Source organism: Lissotriton helveticus, chromosome 11 (assembly GCF_964261635.1).
Source record: "Lissotriton helveticus chromosome 11, aLisHel1.1, whole genome shotgun sequence".
Classification (NCBI taxonomy): Eukaryota; Metazoa; Chordata; class Amphibia; order Caudata; family Salamandridae; genus Lissotriton; species Lissotriton helveticus.
Genome location: NC_136072.1, coordinates 1,057,715,868 through 1,057,738,531, shown reverse-complemented (window position 1 = coordinate 1,057,738,531; position 22,664 = coordinate 1,057,715,868). Strand labels below are relative to the sequence as shown.

The following is a 22,664-nucleotide window of genomic DNA, read 5'->3' as shown; positions in this document are numbered from 1 at the left end:
TACGATGTTTATGAGACCTTCTCTTCGAGTCAGAGGATTCCTTCTCTGAATGATGTTTCGAACTGTGCTTCCTCCTCTTATGCTTTCTCCTCGAGGAGCTCGAAGCGTGACCGGAAGCCGATTTAGATCTAGACCTCGATCTTTCCCTGGATTTCGATTTCTCTTTAGATCTCGTATCCTCACCAGATCTCGAACCCGCTCTGGATCTCGACGCCGATACCGACTTCGATCGAGACCTTTGCTTCGACCTCCGTGACGTCGATCTTGAATAACGTCCAGAATCCTGTTTTACCTTCGCTAAAAGTAATTTAGCTTCACGTTCTCGAAGTGTCTTCGGATTCATCTTAAAACAGGAATTGCAGTTCTTGACGTCGTGACTCGAACCAAGACACCACAAACAGTCCTTATGTGGGTCAGTGATGGACATCGTGCGGGCACAAGACCTACACGGCTTAAAGCCTGTTTTCCTCGACGACATCTCCGGAGAAGAATCAAGTCGTAAGAGAGAAACAGTGTCGATTAATTAACAGAAAGATACTAAGTATCGCAGTAAGATCCCGAAAACCGTTAGCGTCGAAGACGCGGAAAAAAGGGAACTGACGTCATCACGCCGGCGTGGGCCTGATATGGGGTCGGTGACGTCAGACGGAGTCGCGCGCGATGCCGTGCTCCTGTGACGTCGCCCACGTCGGCGTACTACGAAGAAAATTTCCGAACGTTGCTGGCGCAAGGGGGATATTCACAAGGTGAGGAATCCACACGGCAGATGTATCTATCAGAAGGCAGAAGACTGCTGGCGTTGGCTGAGGCCCAAGGACTTGGCCGTAGCCCTGGAGTCCTTGAAACGCTCCGGCGCACTGTCCACCTTGTCGCCAAAGAGGCGACGGCCATGTCCATAAGGGAGGCTTGGACATCGCCCGAAAAGTTGGCGGACCTCAGCCAGGCGTTGCGGCGAACCACCACCGTCGTTGCAATCACACTGCCTACCGAGTCCGTGGTATCCAGTACACACCGAATGGAATAGCGTGCTGCATCCCTTCCCTCTGCAAGGGCTTGGGTACGCTTTGCCTGGACCTCCACCGGGAACTGCGGCAGCACTTCCGCAACCGTATCCCACAGAGAGTGGGAGTAATGGCCCAAAAGGCAGGCGGTGTTGTCAGACCGCAACCCCAAACTCAGTGAGGAGAACAGTTTCTTGCAGAACTGATCGTACATTTTGGATTCCTGAGCTGGAGGAGCGGTCGAGAATGCGGTCTGGGAGGTTGAGGCTCACCAGGCTCTCAGGGGTGGGTGAACGGACAGGAGCCGGGCGGTGGCGTCGGGCCACGTTCCGATCTACAGGGAGGCCTGTAGAGGGCTTGGACCAGGTGCCCAACAGAACGTCAGTGAGGGCTTCGTTGAACGGCAGAAGAGGCTCCGAGGAGCTTGCCTGTGGTTGGAGCACCTCGGCGTCGAAGACAGCGCCGGTCCAAATCCAGATCCGGATCGGGGTGGGGACCAGGGACGATGCCGTCCGGGGACGACGGCGACACCCTTGGTGACGGCGCCAACGGAGGAGTTGTAAGGTCGACTGGCGTCGTCACGGATCCAGGCCTGGATCCTGAGGAACCCTGCGGCGTCGGGACCGGAGTCGTCGACGGCGCTGGGGCCAAAGCACCCGACGGCGCCGGAGCCGCCAGCCCGCTTGGGCTCCGGTGCGGACGCGCGGGGCCCGAAGGCGCCTCGGAGGGACCCGACAGAGGGAAGCGCGACCTCATGGCCGTGAGGAAGGCGCTGATCTCCAGCGCCGCGTGCAGCCCAGGGGCTGGCGGGTGTGGAGTTGGACGCGGCGCTTGCGGCTCCGGCAGAGCCGCGTGAGCGGTGTTGCCCGAACCCCCAGCCGGGTCGCGCGAGCATCGGCGGGAGTCAAAAGAGCAATGTCGCTTCTTACTTCTTGTGCCTCGACTTACCTGAGGACTTGGTGCCCGACGAGTGGTGTTGACTCGCCGAGCTGTGATGACTGGCCCAGCGACTGGTACCTTGACCTCCTCCTGGACCAGGACCTCGAGCGGCGCGGGGCTGACTGCCGGATCGCGAGGCGCTTACGGGACCGCTCTCGCTTAGCCTTCGACGTCAAGGCCCGGCAGTCGGGGCATGACTTGTCATCGTGGTCGGCACCGAGGCAGTAAAGGATGGATGCGGAGCCGCAGACGACGCCTACCGACGCGCAGGGGTACTGCTACGCAAAACTTTCCAGATCCAGTCTGACGCCTGGGGATATTCTAAGGTAAGGAATCCAACACTAACCTGTTTCTTTCAGATATCCTAGAGTCGCTGCTCGGGAGGATAAGGCCGAAACTGCGCTGTATCCAGAACTGCTTCAGTGAAAAGGAGCTACTGAGAGGGAATCAGGTGTGACTTCAGCATTTGCAGGAGGTCCGCCGTAGTCTGGAGGTGGGAGACTTCAGCCTGTGGCGAGCCCGCCTTCAATAGCCAGTCATCGAGATGGAGGAAGACTGGAATCCCTGATCTGCAGATATGAGCTGCGACCACTGCCATCACATCCGTGATTATTTAAGGGGCGCTGGTAAGTCCAAAGGGGAGCACGGTAAACTGTGGGCTGGCAGGACAGGGGATGTGTAAATAGGCAACTAGAGGTCCAACTCTACCCTCCAGTCGCCGGGATCGAGGGAAGACTGGACCTGAGCCAATGTGAGCATTTTGAACTTCTACTTCCAAAGGAAGCGGTTGAGGGCTTGGAGGTCTAAGATAGGATGCAGGCCTTTGTCCTTTTTGTGTATAAGAAAGTAGTGGGAATAGCAACCACAACCTACTTCTGGTACAGGGACCCATTCGATGGCTCCCTTGACCAAGAGTGCTGCATCTTCCTGGCGGAGAAGGGCCAAGTGATCCTCCGACATGCGATGGAAGGATGGTGGCATGGAGGGAGGGGTAGTCTCAAAGGGGAGGGAGTAGCCTCTTTGGTCTATATGCAAAACTCACCTGTCCGAAGTGATGTTTTGCCAGTGGGGGAGGGGATGGCGGCACCTGCCGCCAACTGGCGGCCCTGAAAGGTTGGACTAGGAAGGTTTGGAGGCTGCTGCAGGGGGGTTATGGGCAGACTGGCCCGCCCGCTGCCCCCAGACCCGCGTTACTGGGTCCCATGTCCTCGGCCATGCATAGGCTGGGTATCTTGCATGGTCCTGTGGCTAGACTGGGTGAAACGTGGTGGGGCACCCCTTCCGTAGCCACGAAAGGGGTGAAAGGCAGACTGCGGGAGACGAGAAGTTGCTGCGAGGCCCAAGGATCTGCCCGTAGCCCTAGAATCCTTGAAGCGCTCTAGAGCGCAGTCTGCCTGGTCATCGAACAGGCGAAGGCCATCAAAAGGCATGTCCAGAAAGGTGGATTGGACATCCCCCAAGAAACCAGCCATCCTCAACTAGGCGTAGCGCCTCAAGGCTACTGATGTGGAAACAGTTCTGCCTAGAGAGTTGGCGCTATCCAGCCCACATCAAATAGTATACCTAGCTGAGTCTAGACCCGTACTCGTACAGCTCTTCAGAGCTTAGTGCCTGAATTTCACTAACCCTACGTGCTGAAGTGATGGCCACTAGAAAAGTCGCTTTCCCTGACAGATGCTGCAAAGAAGCTTTATGGATAGGTTCAAATGGGGAACCCATTATTTTGGAAAAGACAACATGTAGGGCTACACGTACGACTATGTTTAGCAGTTGCAAATGGTGAATCAGGCCATTTGCGTCCCCTAAAACGGTCTGCAGCATGTATCAACCCTATTTTGCGAGTCGGTAACCTGTTACCAACTTCTAAAGCAGGGTTTGTCGGTCGCTATTAGGTAGCAGCGTGACAAGGGCTCCCCATCCTAACAGCGAGTCGCAGGGGGATGTATGATTGTTTTGCGGCTGCATTCCAGTTGCAAAACAATCACAATTGATCACCTACTTCAAGAAGGTGGTACGCCTGTCACAAACTCGAAGGGGTCCTCAGTAGACCCCTACCCCTTTGTGATTGGCAGCAAAAACGTGTTTCAAGAGCAGGCAGTGGTCCCACAGACAAATATTTCATTTTTCTTTTTTAAATGTATTTTGTTTTTCTTAAAAGGAAAACGGGCTGCATTAAAAAAAAGCTGCTTGGTTGAAAAAACAGTCACAGGCATGGTGGCCTGCTGACCCCAGCAGGCCACCATCCCTGTGAGTGCTGTTCATGCCCAGTGGGTCACAAACTGCAACCTGCCTAGTGAATAATAAAATGAGGCCGGTACCTTGCTAACCATTTGGGAACCGCAAACAGTGTCTGAGACACCATTGTACATTTAATTTTGCGAGTCGCTAATTCAGAGTCGCAAAACGCACAAGTTACTTACCTTCGGTAACGATATATCTGTAAGAAATAGTAGTTAGTATTAGATTCCTTACCTTAGAATATCCCCAGGCGTCAGACTGGATCCGTAAACTTTTGCGTAGCAGTACCCTTGCGCGTCGGTAGGCGTCGTCAGAGGCTCCGCGTCCGTCGTCGGCGCCGGGATGACGTCGCCGGAGTACTTAGACGCCACCCTCGCGCGCTGTCAGTTCTTATACACAGCTTTTCCGCACCAGAAAAGCAGAGCCATGATAAAAACACACTGGTGCCATGAAACTAGGGCCCTGAAAGGGGATGACCTTAACCCTAGATATCGGTTCGCAGAAGGGGGAGGATGGGTGGGGCGGTAAGGAATCCAATACTAACTACTGTTTCTTACAGATATATCGTTACCGAAGGTAAGTAACTTGTGCATCTGAAAGAAACAGGTTAGTATTAGATTCCTTACCTTAGAATAGATTCCCCAGCAATACCAACCCCGGTGGTGGGTCTGCGAACCAATGATCACACCAGAAAGTCCTGGAGGACGGAACGGCCAAAGAAACCATCCCTCCGGACTTGCCTGTCCAGGCAGTAGTGTCTTGCAAACGTGTGCAGCGAGGCCCACGTAGGTGCCTGACAAATGTCCTGCAAGGGGACTCCCCGGCCTAGGGCAGTAGTAGCCACCGTGGCCGAGTGGAATGGGCCCTCAGCCCAACAGGAGGCTCCTTTTTAGCCAAAGAGTAGCATGCCTTGATGCACAACACGACCCACTGAGATATGGTACGTTTGTGCACCGCCCGTCCCTTCTTCGCGCCCACGTAACCAACAAAGAGTTGGTCATCCACCCGGAACTGGCGTGTGTGATCCAGATACAATGACAGCGCACGTATTGGGTCCAGACGGTGGAGCCGCTCTTCCTCTTTAGAGGGATGCGGAGGCGGAAAGAAGGTGGGTAAAGTGATGGACTGCCGATGTGGAAGGCTGTGACTACCTTGGGCAGGAAAGAGGGTCTTGTCCGCAACACAACGTTGTCCGATGGACAGAAAGGAAAGGAGGTTTAGAGCAAAGAGCCTGGAGCGCACTCACTCTCCTGGCAGAGGTGATGGCAACCAGGAAAGCAGTCTTCAGAGTAAGAAGGCGAAGAGGACAGTTATGGAGTGGCTCAAAGGGAGTGCACATCCGATAAGTCAAAACCAGATTCAAGTCCCACTGGGGCATCACGAAAGGAACAGGGGGAAACATATGAGCGATGCCCTTCAAGAATCTGTTAACAATCGGGGACTTGAACAAAGAAGGCTGATCAGGTAGCCTCAAGAAGGCTGAAAGGGCAGAAAGATAGCCCTTGATAGTGCCCAGAGCAGAGCCCTGCTGGGCAAGAGAAAGAAGGAAGAGGAGAACCTCAGAATGGGGGGCAGAGTGTGGATCCACAGCCTTTGCTGTGCACCATGCCACAAATCTGTTCCACCTACAGGCGTATACCGACTTTGTGGAGGGACGCCTGGCTGCCAGAATCACAATACAAACTTCGGGGGGCAAGTCAAATGGCCTCAACTGTTGCCGCTCAATCTCCAAGCATGGAGGTGGAGGCTGGACAGGTTCGGGTGGAGGACCGTTCCCTGCTGCTGTGACAGAAGGTCCTCCCGAAGAGGCAGGCGAATCGGGGGGGGGGATCGACTGACAGGCTGAGTAGCTCGGGATACCAGTATCTTTGTGCCCAGTCCGGAGCCACAAGGATGACTTGGGCCCGGTCGCGCTTGATCTTCTTCAGCACTCTGGGCAGAAGTGGTATAGGCGGAAAGGCGTACAACAGACCGCAACTCCACTCGCGACGAAAAGCGTCTCTGAGCGAGTGCCGCCTTGGAAATTCCAAAGCGCAGAACTGATGACATTGCGCGTTCTCTTCTGTGGTGAATAGATCTAACCAAGGTTCTCCCCACTGTTGAAAGAGGCCTTGCACCACGTCCAAGTTCAGACGCCATTCGTGATCCATCATGCACCGACGGCTGAGTTCATCCACCCTGGCATTCAGGGAACCTGCCAGGTGTTGAACCACCAGGGTCACGCCCTGATGTTCCAGCCACTGCCAGAGGCGCAGAGCCTCCTGGCATAGGGTCCACGACCCCAACCCGCCCTGTTTGTTGCAGTACCACATGGCGGTGGTGTTATCCGTGAACACCTGCACTGCACCCCCCGGACAGAGGGGAGGAATGCCTTCAGTGCAAGTCGGATCGCCCGCAGCTCCAGAAGGTTGATGTGGAGCCGGGACACCGCTAGAGATCAGAGGCCTCTGATCTCCGCCTCTTCCATGTGGCCTCCCCAGCCCTGGAGGGACGCGTCCGTCCCAACCACGTGCTCCGGCTGGGGTAGGGAGAGGGATCTGCCACTGACCCAATCGCGGTCCGTGAGCCACCAATGCAACTGTCTTGCAGTGCCCTCCGAGATGCTGGGCCCACTGAAACTTCAGGTCCCACTGCAGAGCCCGCATGCGCCACCTGGCGTCATGCACCAGAAGGATGCAGGAGGCCATCAGCCCCAGAAGCCGCAGCGGCAAGCTGACCGAGACTCGGGATAAAGGCTGAAAGATCGGAATCAGAGCCTGAATATCCCGAACCCGCTGTTCGGGAGGATAAACAGGAAACTGCGCCGAGTCCAGAACCGCTCCGATGAAGAGGAGCTTCTGAGAGGGACACAGGTGTGACTTCGGCAAATTGATGGAGAACCCCAGCAGGTGCAGGAGGTCGGCCGTAGTCTGGAGGTGGCGGAGAACTGTCTGGGCGAGCCCGCCTTCAACAACCAGTCGTCGAGGTAGGGGAAGACTGAAACCCCTAACCTGCGCAGATGAGCTGCGACCACCGCCATCACTTTCGTGAACACCCATGGGGCGCTGGTATGGCCGAAGGGGAGCACAGTAAACTGAACGTGCTCGTGGCCTACCGTGAACCGCAGGTAACGCCGGCAGGACGGGGATGTGAAAATACGCGTCCTGCAAGTCCAACGCTACCATCCAGTCTCCTGGGTCCAGGGCAGCTAAGACCTGAGCCAGTGTCAGCATCTTGAACTTCTCCTTCCGGAGGAAGCCGTTGACGTTCCGCAGATCCAAGATAGGGCGTAGGCCCCCTTTGCCCTTTTTGGGTACCAGAAAGTATTGGGAGTAACAACCACACCCTACTTCTGGCCCAGGAACGCGCTTGATGGCCCCCTTGGCCAAGAGGGCCGTAACTTCCTCTTGCAGAAGTTGCAAGTGATCCCCCGACACGCGGTGGTACTGCGGTGGCATGGCTGGAGGGGTCGCCTCGAAGGGAGGGAGTAGCCCCTTCGGACGATTTGCAGCACCCACCTGTCCGATGTGACAGTGCGCCAGTGGAGGTGATGATGGCGGACCCGGCCCCCCACTGGCATCACATGGGCCTGAAAACTTGGACTAGGAAGGTTTTGAGGCGGATGCTGCAGAGGCAGGTGTGGACTGGCCTCGCCGTTGTACCCGACCGCCGCCACGGCGGTTTCCACGTCCGCCACTGCGCTGAATGGTAGTCTGCGGCCCTTGGCTGGCAGAACGTGTGGGGCGCGCCTTCCTTGGCCACGAAAAGAGAAAAAAGCAGCCATTTGCTGCCGCGGGGCCGAGAGGCCCAAGGACTTGGCCGTAGCCCTGGAGTCCTTAAAGCGCTCAAGCGCATGGTCTGCCTTGTCGCCAAAGAGGCGCCGGCCATCGAACAGCATGTCCATAAGTGTGTTTTGGATATCAGCCGAGAAGTTGGCGGACCTCAACCAGGCGTGGCGACGAATCGCCACCGTCGTTGCCATCGCTCTGCTCAGTGAGTCAGTAGTGTCCAGCCCACACCGGATGGAATAACGCGCTGCATCTCGACCCTCCACAAGGGCTTGGCCGAGTTTAGCCCGGACCTCCTCCGGACATTGTGGCAGCATGTCCGCGACCGTGTCCCACAGAGAGTGGGTGTAATGGCCCAAGAGGCATGCGGTGTTGACTGACCGCAACCCTAAACTCAGGGAGGAGAATACCCTTTTCCCGTATTGCTCATACCTCTTGGATTCCCGATCGGGGGGAGCCGACGGAAATGCGGTCTGGGAATTAGAGGCCTGGATGACCAGGCTCTCGGGGGTGGGGTGGGTAGACAGAAAGCAAGGGTCGCCCGGAGCCGGGCTGTGGCGCCTGGCCACGTTCCTATCCACAGGCGGACCTGTAGCGGGCTTGGACCAAGTGCCCAGAAGAACGTCTGACAAGGCCTCATTAAACGGCAGCAGAGGCTCGGCTGAGGTTGCCTGTGGTTTAAGGACCTCAGTGAGGAGGTTAGTCCTCACGGCTGCGACGGGGAGCTCAAGGCCCAAGGCCTTGGCAGCCCGCGTCAGCACCACACTATAGGCAGCCCCCTCCTCCGTAGCCACAGTAGGAGGGGAGACAAAACCAGTGTCGGGCGAAGTGTCCAGACCACTGGCCTCCCCAAGCTCTCCTGTCCAGTCCTGTGAAGACTGACACTCACGTGCCAGAGGGTCCTCAGACCCCTCCCAGTCCCCCTCGTCACCCATCACCTGGTACTCAGATTCAAAGGATGGGGCCGGGTCGTAGAAGTAAAAATCTCCCATCGGCGCCGAGAGCTGCGCCGCTCCGACGCCGGACCCGAATCGAGGTTAGGACCAGGGACGGCGTCGTCCTGGGACGGCCCCGGAGGCGACACCCTGGGGGCCGGCGAGGTTGTGAGGTCGACTGGCGGCGACCCGGATCCGGATCCAGTGGGGCCCTGTGGCGTCGGGAACCTTTTCTACCAGAAAAAGGTTTCTCTGTACTCTAGGTATTGAGAACAAACAAAGTTATTTATTTTGAGATCTTTGAAAGATTTTTCTGACAAAATTGTGAAAAACGGCAGAGCTCAATGCTCCAGGATTCTACCAGAAAGAGCAGGAAAACAAACAGACCTGTCACCTGTGTTGCATGATGGGATACAGGAGGTACTGTGAGCCTCTTAAACGCACAGTGCCATTTTTTTCTTGCCATGGTTTGAATTGCAGCCTATTTGAGAACAATGTTGCATATTCCCTATCCTTTTAATAAAGGTTTGTGATACATTTTCTATTGCCATCTTTTTATTAATAACACGAAAAGATGATGGATGGAATGCTGAATATTGTCAAACTTTCACTCCCAGTCACAGATCGGTGTTAAATTCATCAAGGGAACAATTCAACCCAAACTGCCGGGTCTACCCTGTACAGGAACTAAACCATCCTGGGGCTGGGTTTGTGGTATCACACCTCATCTTACAAGTTACTTACCTTCGGTAACAATGTATCTGGTAGAGACAATTCTAGTCGCAGATTCCTTAACGTATAATTATCCCCAGGCTTAAGAATGGATCCGGAAAATTTTCTTTGCCACAGCATCTCTGTGCGCCGGGGGCTGTACCACGTGACTCCGCCCTGATGTTGACCGCTGGCGTGACGTCAGCAAGGTCACAAAAGCCCCACCCTAGCGCGCAGACATCAGTTTTCTTCGGAGAACTTTTTCACGCCACAACGCGGAGCCATCACAAACAAAAACTGTGAGAATATGGGAACAGCGTGCGAAAAATCAGATAAACAGACAGGGAAGAAATGAATGGTGAGGAACAGCACCATCCGGGAGAGTGCCAGGCACTGTGGCACCGAAAGTCATAGAAGGAAAGAGCAGAGCACCGCTACTGCAAAGCAATCCCGCAAGTAAATACAACATCTTCCCTGGGGCAGGAAAGCCTGTGAAAAACATCACAGCAGATGAAAAAAGCCTGCAACCCCAGCCTATAAACAGTGAGGAACAACAAGGCCAGAACAGAAGAGTAACGACAATTTACCCCAAGACAACACCAGCAAGGAGAGGAGCCTTCCCTGTAAAGAGCTATGGGTCGAGGCACAGCCAAGAGACCCCAACTCAGAGAGCTGCATAGGAGTCAAAAATGTCAAGCAAAGAACAAGGAAGAAGAGCATGAGTAGGCTCCACACTGGAAGACCAGGGTGCAGGGACGCAGAAGTACCCATGAACCCACCAATCAATCACCAGAAAGGAAGGGGTGGATCAAACAAAGAGAACAAGCATCTGTAGGAGAGTAGGATCTGCTTACTATGGTTACCCCCACTTTTTGCTGTGTTTCACTTATTTATCGACTTTAGTCTAGCTGGGGCCCTGCTAACCAGGACCCCAGCCTAGCTCCTTCCTCTCTAAATTGATTGCATGTACATTAGGTACACTCTAGATTGGTTACTGGGTTACCCTTGTGAGGCCCTAGTATATGGTACCTTAGGTACCAAGTGGATAGGTACCCCAGGGGCCACACCTGGGAAGCCTTCCAAAATGGTACCACAGGTCTGCTACTGCAGCCTGGGTAAGGTGGTACTTGTACCCCTTACTTAGATACGATATATATATATATATATATATAGACACATATAAACCTATAAGTCACTCATATGGCAGGCCTGGACAATCCTGAAGGTAGAGTGCTTGGTTTTGTGTGAGAGGGTGCCCAAGCATGAGATGAGCCCCTCTGCAGCTTTCGGAAATCCTTCCTTATAGCTGTTCTATGATACAGCCATACCATTGCATTATAACTGCCAACTTTGGCATGGCTGTATCAAAACATGTTGTGTCTGGTGCCAAACACTTTGGAATACTACCCCCCGCCAGTTCTGGCGGCGGGGGTAGCATTTCACCCTTCTAGAGGGAGAAGAGATGTACACACTGGCCTAACCGGTAAAAGTTAAACAGAGCCTCAGCATCACAAAATGGATGCTGCTGCCACAGACACGAGTCTGACCTCCTGCTGCTGGACGAAACTCTGTCATGGAAGGCTTGGAAAATAGGTTTCCTGTCCAGGGAGGTGCCAGCACCTCCCCAGACAGACTTTAGTGTATTGAGGCAGGGTGGGTGCATTCACAGAATGCTTTTCAGACAGTGCCTGGGGCACACAAGGGGTCCCGTGCACTTCCCAGTTCAAACCGGTTGCTGGGGCACTCAGCCCCAGCTCAGACGCGAAACTGGACAAAGGGGAAGGGGTGTAACCACCCCCTCCCCAGGTCCTACCATAGGTGGGTCCTTAGAGATAGTCCAACCCCTACACTTAGTATAAGTATAGGAACCCAGTCCCTAGGACTTTAGATTACTCTGGACAAAACTCTGCAACATGTGTCTTGGACCTGCGACATTCCATTTCGACTGGAAGATGGAAGAAATCTCCCTTGGGGTCAAGGAGTGACCACCCTGATCAAACAGGCACTAAAAAAGCATCTTGCCGGTATGCATTTTCGAGGCTCCCACCGGATCCCAAAGAATCTGCGACACAGGACACGGACTTCCAGATATCCCCGAAGCCGACACGAGTACCCAGCAAAGCTGAGAACTGTAGCCATCACGAGAGACGTGGGACAGGAACTCCTGGACATTCAGCACATTTGCTAGTGCAACGAACTCCCGAATTTTCCCGAAGTTGTGCATTGGGCTACTTGTAGTCCAAGCCCTGAGCACCTTTTGCACCGAAGCATGAGGGCCTACACTCCACGAGTGTTCCGTGGGCCCGCTTCCTGCATTCCTGCTCGAGGCCCCTTTGCGATCCCTGGTCTGTCGACAGGTGGGTCACAACGAAGGAATCCACTTTGTTTCTTGGTCTTCCCTGGTTGCTCCAGACGTGCCATGACTCCCCTCCAAAGGATGAGTCCCTCAGACCTTGCTGGTCTACACCGAAGTCAATCTTTCCATTCTGCATGGGTTGCGGTTGCCAAGGCTTGTTGGGTCCAATTCGGATACCGACGCTGCAGCACTCGACATCCGATGTTGGACAGCTCGAATCCAGCTCCTGGTTGTCGTCGACGCCTCCTGGACCTCGTGGCTAAAGAGTCAAGCTTCACCTACATCACCTGAAATCACCCGACATCGGCTGGCATCTTCTTGTCAACTCACTGGTCACTTGCTAGAGTTCCAGACTCTGTCCCCTCTGCTTTCAGGTTCTTCACTCTTCGATCCACCCTTGGATCCATCCTGACACTTTTCACCTGGTCGCCTGCGGCACTTATTTGCCGCTCTCCATAGGAAACGACGACGAAACCCAACATGAAAAGACCCCTATGCACCGGGCTTCCCTGGGTGAGGTATCACGAGTACTTCGGTGCTCCCGTGGGTCTTGACTCTCGAAGTGTCCAGTACTGAAGGGGTTTTACCCTAGTCCACTCCTAAGTGTCCTTATTCTTTAAAAACCTAACTTTAACTTTCTCCGTAGAAGTCAATGGTTATTCGCGGCTGTGTTTAGACACTGCACGCGTCCCCAATGGGTCTCCTGCGTCCCTATCTTGGGTGGTTCCTGCTTGCCCCAGTGGTTCTACAGGCCCTAGGCCTTGTCTCTATGCTCAGAGCGGTACTTATACCACTTTCTTAGTATATGGTTTGTGAGGCCCCTAGGGCAAAACGTATACTGTGCTAATTTACTGTGTGCTAGTTAAGTTCCTGTATTGTACTTTTGCCTCTAGCCTCATAAAGAGACCAGAGGGGTGTGTTTAGAATAAATACATATATTTTTATATATACCTGGTGTGGTTCTCCTTTCATTTGGTCATTCATGAGATTATAGACTGGTAAAACAAGCTGCTTTACATTCCTTCAAGACTTAGTCTGAAGGCTGCTCTCCACAGCTACCAATAGGATAGCTTTCTATAAAGGTTGTCTAAAGGTTCCAGACGGTGGAGCCTCTCCTCCCTAGAGGGATGCGGAGGCTGAAAGAAAGTGGGCAAAATGATGGTCTGCCCGATGTGGAAGGACGTGACAACCTTAGGCAAGAAAGAAGGACAGGTCCTCAGAACCACCTTGTCCTGATGAAAAGAGAGGAAAGGAGGTTTAGAAGAGAGAGCCTGGAGGTCACTCACCCTTCTGGCAGAGGTGATAGCCACCAGGAAAGCTGTCTTGAGAGTTAGAAGATGTAAGGGACAGTTATGAAGGAGCTCCACAGCCTTTGCTGTGCACCATGCCACAAATTTGTTAAACCTGCAGGCGTATACCGTTTTAGTGGAGTGACGCCTGGCTGCCAGAACAACATTACAGACTTCGGGAGGACGATAGAAAGCGGTCAACTGTTGCCGCTCAATCTCCACGCGTGGAGGCTGGACAGGTTCCGGTGCAGGACCGTCCCCTGCAGCTGCGACAGAAGATCCTCCTGAAGAGGCAGACGGATCGGGGGATCGACCGCCATGCTGAGTAGCTCGGGATACCAGTATCTTCGTGAGCCACAAGGATAACCTGAGCCCGGTCAAGCCTGATCTTCTTCAGCACTCTGGGCAGAAGTGGTATAGGCAGAAAGGCGTACAATAGACCGCAGCTCCACTCGTGACGAAAGAGTCGCAGAGAGAGCGCCGGCTTGGAAATTCCAACGCGCAGAATTGACGACATTGTGCGTTCTCTCAGTGGCAAATAGATCTAACCAAGGCTCTCCCCACTGCAGAAAGAGATCTTGCGCCACGTCCGAGTTCAGATGCCATTCTTGATCCATCATACACCGGCGGCTGAGTTAGTCCGCCCTGGCGTTCAGAGAACCTGCCAGGTGTTGAACCACCAAGGTAATGCCTTGATTTTCCAGCCATGTCCAGAGACGCAGAGCCTCTTGACAAAGGATCCGGGACCCCACCCCGCCCTGTTTGTTGCAATACCACATGGTGGTGGTGGTGTTTGTGCACACCGGCACCACACTTCCCCGGACAGAGGGAAGGAATGCTTTCAGTGCAAGTCCAATCGCCAGCAGCTCCAAAAGGCTGATATGGAGCCGGGACTCCACCGGAGACCAGAGGCCTCTGATCTCCGCCTCTCCCAAGTGGCCTTCCCATCCCAGGAGGGACGCGCCCGTCCCACTGTGTGCTCTGGTTGGGGAAGGGAGAGGGATCTGCCACTGACCCAATCGCGATTCATGAGCCACCACTGTAATTGTCGTGCAGTGCCCTCCGAGATATGCCCTGATGCTCAGCCCACTGGAACTTCATGTCCCACTGCAGAGCCCGCATATGCCATCCGGCATATTGCACTAGCAGGGTGCAGGAGGCCATGAGGCCCAGGAGCCGGAGGGTCATCCTGACTGAAACCCGGGATAGAGGCCGAAAGATCGGAATCATAGCCTGAATATCCCGGACTCGCTGCTCAGGAGGATAGACCCAAAACAGCATCGAATCCAGCACCGCTCTGATGAAGGAGAGCTTCTGAGAGTGACTTCAGCACATTGATGGAGAATCTCAGCAGATGCACGAGGTCGGCTCTAGTCTGAAGGTGGATGACGACCGTTTGGGGTGAGCCCTCCTTCAACAAGCAGTCTTCGAGGTAGGGGAAGACTGACACCATAGACCTGCGCAGATGAGCTGCGACGGCCAAAGGGAAGCAAGGCAAACTGAAAGTGCTCCTGGCCCACCATGAACCGCAGGTACGCTGGTGGGCCGGCAGGACGGGGATGGGAAAATAAGCATCCAGTCTCCACGGACTAGGGCAGCCAGGACCTGAGCCTGAGTCAGCATTTTGTACTTCTCCTTCCGGAGGAAGCGATTGACGTCCTGGAGGTCCAAGATCGGGCACAGGCGCCCCCCCCCTGTCCTTCTTGGGAACCAGAAAGTAGTGGGTATAGCAACCACTCCCTACTTCCTGCCCAGGAACGCACTCGATGGCCCCCTTGGCCAAGAGGGCCATGACATCCTGTTGGAGAAGAACCAAATGATTCCCCGACACGCGGTGGCACAGAGGTGTCATGGCTGGAGGGGGGACTGAAAGAGAAGGGAGTAACCTTTGTGGATTAACTGCAGCACCCTCTTGTCCGATGTGATATCGTGCCAGTGGGGGAGGTGGTGGCGGATCCTGCCACCCACCTGTGTGGAGTGCTCCACGAAGCTCAGACTAGGAAGGTTTGGAGGAAGGAGCAGCGGGGGTGGAGGTGTACTGACCCGCACACCGATTCCCAGACCAGCTCTTGCGGAAGCCGCTACCACAGCCGCGTTGAGGCTGGTTCTGCACAGGCTTGTTGAAGGAAAGCGCCTGGGTGCCTCTGCCCTGGCCACGAAAGGAACGAAACCCAGGAGTGGCCGGATTCTTTGCAGAAAGACCCAAGAACTTGCCCGTGGCCTGCGAGTCCTTAAAAAGCTCCAACGCACTGTCAGCCTTATCGCCAAACAGGCAGGTGCCATCAAAGGGCATATGAATGAGCGAGCTCTGGACATCGGGCGGGAACCCAGTTGAATGCAACCAGGTGTGGCGTTGCAACGCCACCGTTGTAGAAATCGCCCTGCCCAACGAGACTGCGGTGTCCAAACCACACCGAATGGCGAACTTAGCCGCATCCTTACCTTCAGCAATCGCCTGAGAAAGGACAGCCTGGACCTCCTCAGGGTACTGAGGCAACACTTGAGCAATGGAATCCCACACTACGTGAGAGTAGTGGCCCAACAAGGAGGCGGTGTTCCCCGACCGCAGCCCCAAGCTGGCCGAAGAAAACAACCGCATACCAAACTGTTCCAGTTTCTTAGAGTCCTTGTCTGGCGGAGCCGAAGGAAAGGCACTCTGCGACTTCGAGGCCTGGATGACCAGACTCTCAGACGTGGGATGGGTGGTCAGAAAGGCCGGGTCGCCAGGTGCTGGGCGGTGGCGTCTGGCGGCGATTTTATCCACCGCGGAACCCCGTGGCCGGCAGCGACCAAGTGCCCAAGAGGACTTCAGTAAGGGCGTCACTGAAGGGAAGCAATGGCTCTGAAGTAGACGCTGTCTGGAGCACCTCGGTGAGTTGGTTGGTTTTGAGGGCCATCGTGGGGAGGTTGAGGGCCATCGCGGGGAGGTTGAGGGCCTCAGCCGCCCGACGGAGCACCATTGTGTAGGAAGCGCCCTCCTCCATGGTAGGCGGGGGAGAGGCAAACCCCGGGTCAGAAGAGACATCGAGATCGCCAGCGTCTTCCAGATCGTCCACCTAATCCAGCTCGGAGTCACACTGCCGGGCAAGAGGGTCCTAGGATCCATCCAAGTCCTCCTCCGCCCCAGCCATATGCAAATTAGTCTTGACCCTGCGCCCCATGGGAACAGTCCAACCCGAACTGCCAGCCCAGGTCCTCCCTATACCGGAAAATAAGCATCCTGAGACTGGTTTTGTGGTTTCACCCCTCATTAGTCAAGCTAGCTTGAATCCGGTGGCACAGCGAGCACGGTATCCACTCCTTGCAATACCCTTCCATACTTAGGGCGAGTATAGCAACACAAATAGATGATGGGTGGAATGCTGAACAGTCTCAGGATTCTTTTTTCCAGTCAAGGGAGGCCCTGTCCTGGCAGTTCAGGCAGGACTGTTCCCATGGGGAACAGGGTCAAGAGTGATTTGCATATGGGTGGGTCCAAATTGGAGTGGCGTGGCGAGCAAAAATATGATAGATTCAACCCAGATCTGTGACTGGGGGTGAAAGCTTGATTTAATCAGCATTCCATCCATCATCTGTCGTTTTGCATGTGTCGCCATATGTGGAACGCTGCTCTTTTTGGTTCCAATCAGTAGAGTCTCTCCTTTTCTTTTGAGGGCTGAGGCTGAGCTTAAAAGGCAGGCAATGTGATGGGCTAGCCTACATGGAATGGGGTGACTACTTTCAAAGAGAAAGATGCTCTAGTCCTAAAGACCAGCTTGTCTGACAAATATGGAGGCTGAGATGACAACACCTGCAGTTCACTGATTCTCCGGGCAGTTGTAATTACCACTAGGAAAGCTGTCATGATGGTGAAAAGCCTAAGAGGGCAGGTATGAAGCGGCTCAAAGGGAACGCGCATCAGAAATGTACGTTCTAAATTAAGATCCCATTGAGTAATTACAAATGGAGTCTGTGGAAACATGTGTTGGAGACCTTTAAGTAACCTATTTAAAATAGGGGATTTGAAGAGTGAAGGTTGATCTGGCAGCCGCATGATAGTGTAGATGGCAGACAAGTAACCCTTTAAGGTGCACAATGCAGAGCCCTGCTCTGCAAGGGTAAGGGTAAACATGACCTGAGAAAAGCGGGCAGAGAAGGGATCATTCAATCATGCACACCATGTAACAAATGTATTCCAACAGCCGGTGTATACTGTCTTGGCGGAGGGACGCTGGGCTGCCAATAGAACATTGTAGACTTCAGACAGATGGTCTAAAGTTGTCGACTGTCTCCGCTCAATCTCCACATAAGAAGGCGGGCATTGACAAGTTCGGGTGGAGAACCTTCCCCTGCTGTGGCGACAAAGGTCCCTCCAGAAGGGGCAGCCTGATCGGAGGACTGATGGCCATGCTTAACAGATAGGGATAGCAAACTCTGAGCCCAGTCTGGCGTCACAAGGATGACTCTGGCCCAGTCATTCCTGATCTTCTTAAGAAAGCAGGCCAGGAGTGGTATGGGCTGAAAGGAAAGGCGTACAAGAAGCATGAGCTCCACTCGAGATGAAAAGCATCTCAGAGTGAGAGCTGCCTTGGAAACTTCAGCGCACAGAACTGCCTTCATTGCGCGTTCTCAACAGTGGCTAACAGATCAAACCAAGGCTCTCCCCATTGCTGAAAGAGACCTTGCACCACATCTAGATGGATATACCATTTCTGATCCGCTAGACTTCTGCAGCCGAGTTTGTCCGCCTGGCATTCAGAGAGCCAGCCAGATGTTAAACCACCAGGGATATGCCCTGATGTTCCAGCCATCTCCAGAGGCGCAGGGCCTCTTGACAAAGGGTCCACAACCCTACTCCGCCCTGTTTGTTACAGTAACACATGGCAGTGGTGTTCTCTGTGAAAAAGTGTACCAGCCTTCGCTTGATGGAGGGTAAAAAGGCTTTCAATACCAAGCGAATCCCTCGGAGTCCCAGCAAGTTGATGTGGAGTCCGAATCCCGCAAGAGACCATAGCCATCTCATCTCCACCTCTAGCGGTAGTCAGTCACCACTGCAGGTCCTGTGCAGTTCCCTACAAGATCTGGACCATGTCGGAGAGATTCCCCTGATGCTGCGCCCAATGAAACTTCAGGTTTCACTGCAGAGCCTGCATATGCCATCTGGCATGTGTCACTAGCAGTATGCAGGAGGCCATGAGGCCCAGCAACCTTAGAGTCAGTCTCACCGAAATCCAGGATAGAGGCTGAAACATCTGTATCATAGCCTGAATATCCTGGACTCACCGCTCAGGATAATAGGCCCGAAACTTCACTGTGTCCAAAATAGCTCTGATGAAAGGAAGCATTTGAGAGGGAGTTAAGAAAAGTCTATAGCTAAGTGACACATCCCAATTGTACTTCAGTTAATACAGTCTAGATGTATGATTGAAGATAGAAAGTCCAACTGTATAATGATAGTCTCCAAACACTGAAAACTTCTGTTATGATTTTATTAGTATATATTATTCATATCAATCAATTTTTTGGGAGAAATTACATATTTTATATTCTCTTTTGTTTTTGTTTTTTTAGGATTATATTTCAATATAACAAATAGTCAATTAAAACCATATTAGAAAAAGGACAAAACCAATAGACATAAAGCTGAATGCATTGTTGAAGGCAAAGCGGTAGATGTCACACGAATTATTACCCATATCATTTGTTGATCTTTTATCGAATGAGGCCGATGATCCTACCATGGACATAAAGTCCGCATCAGTGAAACCAAAGGTTTCTAGAGATGCCATATTTTAGTAGGTAATAAGGTAGTATCAGCTATATTTGACAATGAATGAATCTATGACAGTGCTTAGCTATAGTCTAGACTATAGTAAGTGCAATACTTACATGTGCTGCCTTAAAATACCTTGCTGTAACATTAGACACAAAATTATATATATTGTGAAACACACATAAAGTTAAAATACAGATATTGTTGCATACTAACTAACACATCGCCTCATAGACCAGGCTATGAGTTTACAAATAATTAGAAAAAAGGGGACCCCTATAAGTAATCGTAGCACCTGCTATACATAGGGAACAAACAGAGTTGAGAAAAGTCTATAGCTAAGTGACACATTTGAGAGGGAGTCAGTTGTCACTTCGGCATGTTGATGGTTAACTCCAGCGAAAGGAGGATCGCTGTTGTCTGGAGGTGGGAGAGGACAGCCTCGCCTTCAACAGCCAGTCATCGAGATAGGGGGAAGACTGGCCCTCCTGATCTGCGCAGATGATCTGCAACCAACGGCATCACCTTGGTGAACACCCCAAGGGCACTAGTAAGGCCAAAGAGGAGCACAGTGAACTGAAAGTGCTTGTGGCCTACCATGAACTGCAGGTAACTCCAATGAGAAGGCAGGGTGGGAATGAGAAAATAGGTGTCCTGTAAGCCGAATGCTACCATCCAGTCTCTGGGGTCTAGTGCATACAAGACCTGAGCCAGAGTGAGCATCTTGAACATTTACTTTTTGAGGAAGTAGTTGAGGGTTCGCAGATCTAGGATAGGACGAAGGCCCCTTTCCTTTTTCAGGACCAGAAGGTAGAGGGAATAGCCATAACAGCCTACTTCTGGTGCCGGAACCCTTTCTCTGGTTCCCTAGGCCAAGAGTGTCCTGACTTTCCCCTGAAGTAAGTTCAGGTAGTCCTCCGTCAGCTTAAGTTGGAGGCATGGAGGGAGGTGTCAGCAAGAAGGTGAGGGAGTAGCCTCTTTGGACTATCTGAAGAACCCACCTGTCCGACATGATGTTTAGGCAGTGGTGGAGGTGATGGCTAATACGGCCACCAACTGGCCGCCCATGATCTTGAAGGGCCGGACTAGGAAGGTTTGGAGGCTGCAGGTTGAGGAGTGGACTGACTCGACCTCTGGTCGCCCGGTCCACGAGGTCGAAAGTAGCTGCCCCCACGGTCACGCAGAGGTTGTTGAACTTGCACAGTCTTGTGGCTGGGATAAGGCTAGCACAGCTGAAAGCTCCTTCCGTGGCCACAAAAGGGGCGGAAGGCAGACTGGGATGGATGGGCACTGAGAGGTCCAATGCTTTGGCCATAGCCCCTGAGCCCTTAAAGCGCTCCAGGGCCATGTCTGCCTTGTATCCAAAGAGCACGTCCATAAGGGAAGCCTGGGCATCCCCAGGAAATCTAGAAGTTCTCAGCCATGCATGGCGTCAAACAGTCAATCGATGACATTGCACTGCCCAGTGAGTCGGTCGTGTCAAGTCCACAACGAATGGTGAACTTTGCCGCATCTCTCCAGTCTGATACGGCTTGAGAGAGAATGGCCCGGGCCTCCTCCAGGACCTGTGGCAGCAGTTGCTCAAACGTTTCCCACATGGATTGGAACCAACGGCCCAATAGTCATGCAGTGTTCAACGACCGCAATGCAAGGCTAGCGGAAGAACATTTTCTTGCCCCAACTATCCATCCTCTTGGATTCCCTGTCCGGGGGTGCGGAAGGGAACACACCTTGTGAGGAAGAGGATTGGACCACCATGCTCTCAAGGGTAGGGTGGTTGGTGAGAAATTTGGGTCGCCCAGTACAGGCGGATGGCAGCGGGCGATAGTCCTAATCACAGGAGCCCCTGTTCTTGGCTGAAACAAGGTTTCCAGAAGGACATCAGTCAAGGTCTTGTTGAAAGGCAGAAGGGGTTTCGGAGGAGGAGACATGCTGCAGCAGGACCTATGTTAAGGTATTTGTCTTGACTGCCACAGAAGGGAGGTAAAGGTCCAGGACCTCAGATGTCTTTCATACCACCGTAGCAGATGAAGCTCCCTACTCCATTGCCATGGTAGGGAGAGAAAGCAGGCCGGAATCTGGAGAGGGATCCAGTCCATTGGCCTCATCCATTTCCTCATATCAGTCCATTTTGTGCCCAGGCTGGTCTTGTGCAGGGCCCAGTGACCCATCCCAATCTTCCTTCATTCCCAGCCCTTTAAAATAAAGCCAAGGAACTGACCTAGGACCCAAGGGTGCCGTACCGGGCCCAATCTGGCTCCGGGTTGTCGGGGATAAGAATGGGCCTGGCACCGCTGGGGGCACCAGCATCGTTGGGAGTCTTGGCGCGGGGGTCCCTACTGAGGAAGGTCGCAGTGGCATGACCAGCTCCAGTGTGGATCCACCACGCGATCCATTGGGAGACATCGGCACCAGGGCCGGAACAGAACACAATGGAGCCCCCTCTGAGTGTCCGGGGCCCAAAGGCGCGACGGAAGGGTCAAGTCGACCAAATATGAGGCACATGGTGTCATAAAATTCTTTAAGCTGGGTGGGGGCTGCTCCCGCTCCTGGAAAGGTAGAGAAGTGCGGAGTCAACTCAGGCACAGGTACTACAGAACGAGGCCTAGAGCGTCAAGATTTCTCCGCCACATCAGCCAAAGGACAGGGAGCGGTTAAAGCACACTTCAACTTCTCATGTTTATGCCTCTTACCTGACTGTCCCGATGACTGAGTGAAAGGACGAGGACTTAAGACTTCTAGAGCAATGCCCTGATGTTCCTCTCAACCGGGGCTGAGAGCAAGAAGCTTTAGGGACTGCTCCCTCAAAGCTTTCGGAGTCATGGCCCGGCAGTCAGAGCACGAATTTAAGTCGTGGTCACGCTTCAGGCACCAGAGATAAATCAAGTGTGGATTCGGCACCGACATGGCACGATGGCAGGCGCCGCATGGTTTGAATCCAGAAGTCTTCTTCGACATGTTTGTAACTACACACCAAAAATCGGGGACAAAATGTAAAAAAAAAACCTGCCAAGAAGTTACCAAGAGTTGCTCTCTTCAAGGATCTGCACTAGCTAGTGCAGAAAGAAAATAACAGAATTGACTTCAGTGCGCTGAGGTGGCGCCTATATAGGTGATGTTGGTGTCACTTACTACGCAGATGACACCGACATCACTCAGAGCCCATCGATGACACCTACCGTCGGGCAAGGGTATTGCTTGAGGAAAAGTCCTCCGGGTCTAGCCTGACGCCTGGGAAATTCAAAGGTAAGGAATCTGGTGCTAGATGTCTGTCAGATACACATCTACAATTTTCTTTACATTATGTTGACTTGTAGAAATCAAAATACCTTGAAGGGAAAGGGAATAGCAGCAACCATGAAAACATGCAGTAACTTACTTCAACAGAACCACAAAGCACTCATAGCAGGCCTCTAGCTGCTTGGGACTAGGAGGGCAGGAAGCTGTGAAAGAAAATAGCAGGGATAAATCTGTAAGTATGAATAATTGCATGAAAGGCCATTAACTGCAAAAGAATCACACCAGGATCCACCCTAATCACATATTCTTTAGAAAACACCTGAAAACTCACCTGTTCAAGCTTGAACTACAAGATTAATCTGTTGCAATCTCCACCCCACTGTACAACTGAAGTCCCCACCCCCTACTTTTTCAGCACCCCTGTCCCCGAGCCACC

General features: G+C 53.1%; 1 protein-coding gene across 2 annotated transcripts in view; it reads right to left on the bottom strand.

Annotated features, from left to right (window-relative positions):
• KNTC1 (kinetochore associated 1) overlaps window positions 1-22,664 on the bottom strand; it is a 913,665-nt gene that overhangs the window by 120,072 nt on the left and 770,929 nt on the right. For both annotated transcript variants that reach the window (XM_078667574.1, XM_078667573.1), the window contains exon 59: window positions 22,368-22,431. In XM_078667574.1, the coding sequence (XP_078523700.1) occupies window positions 22,368-22,431 (64 nt within the window). The remainder of the gene's footprint in view (window positions 1-22,367; window positions 22,432-22,664) is intronic.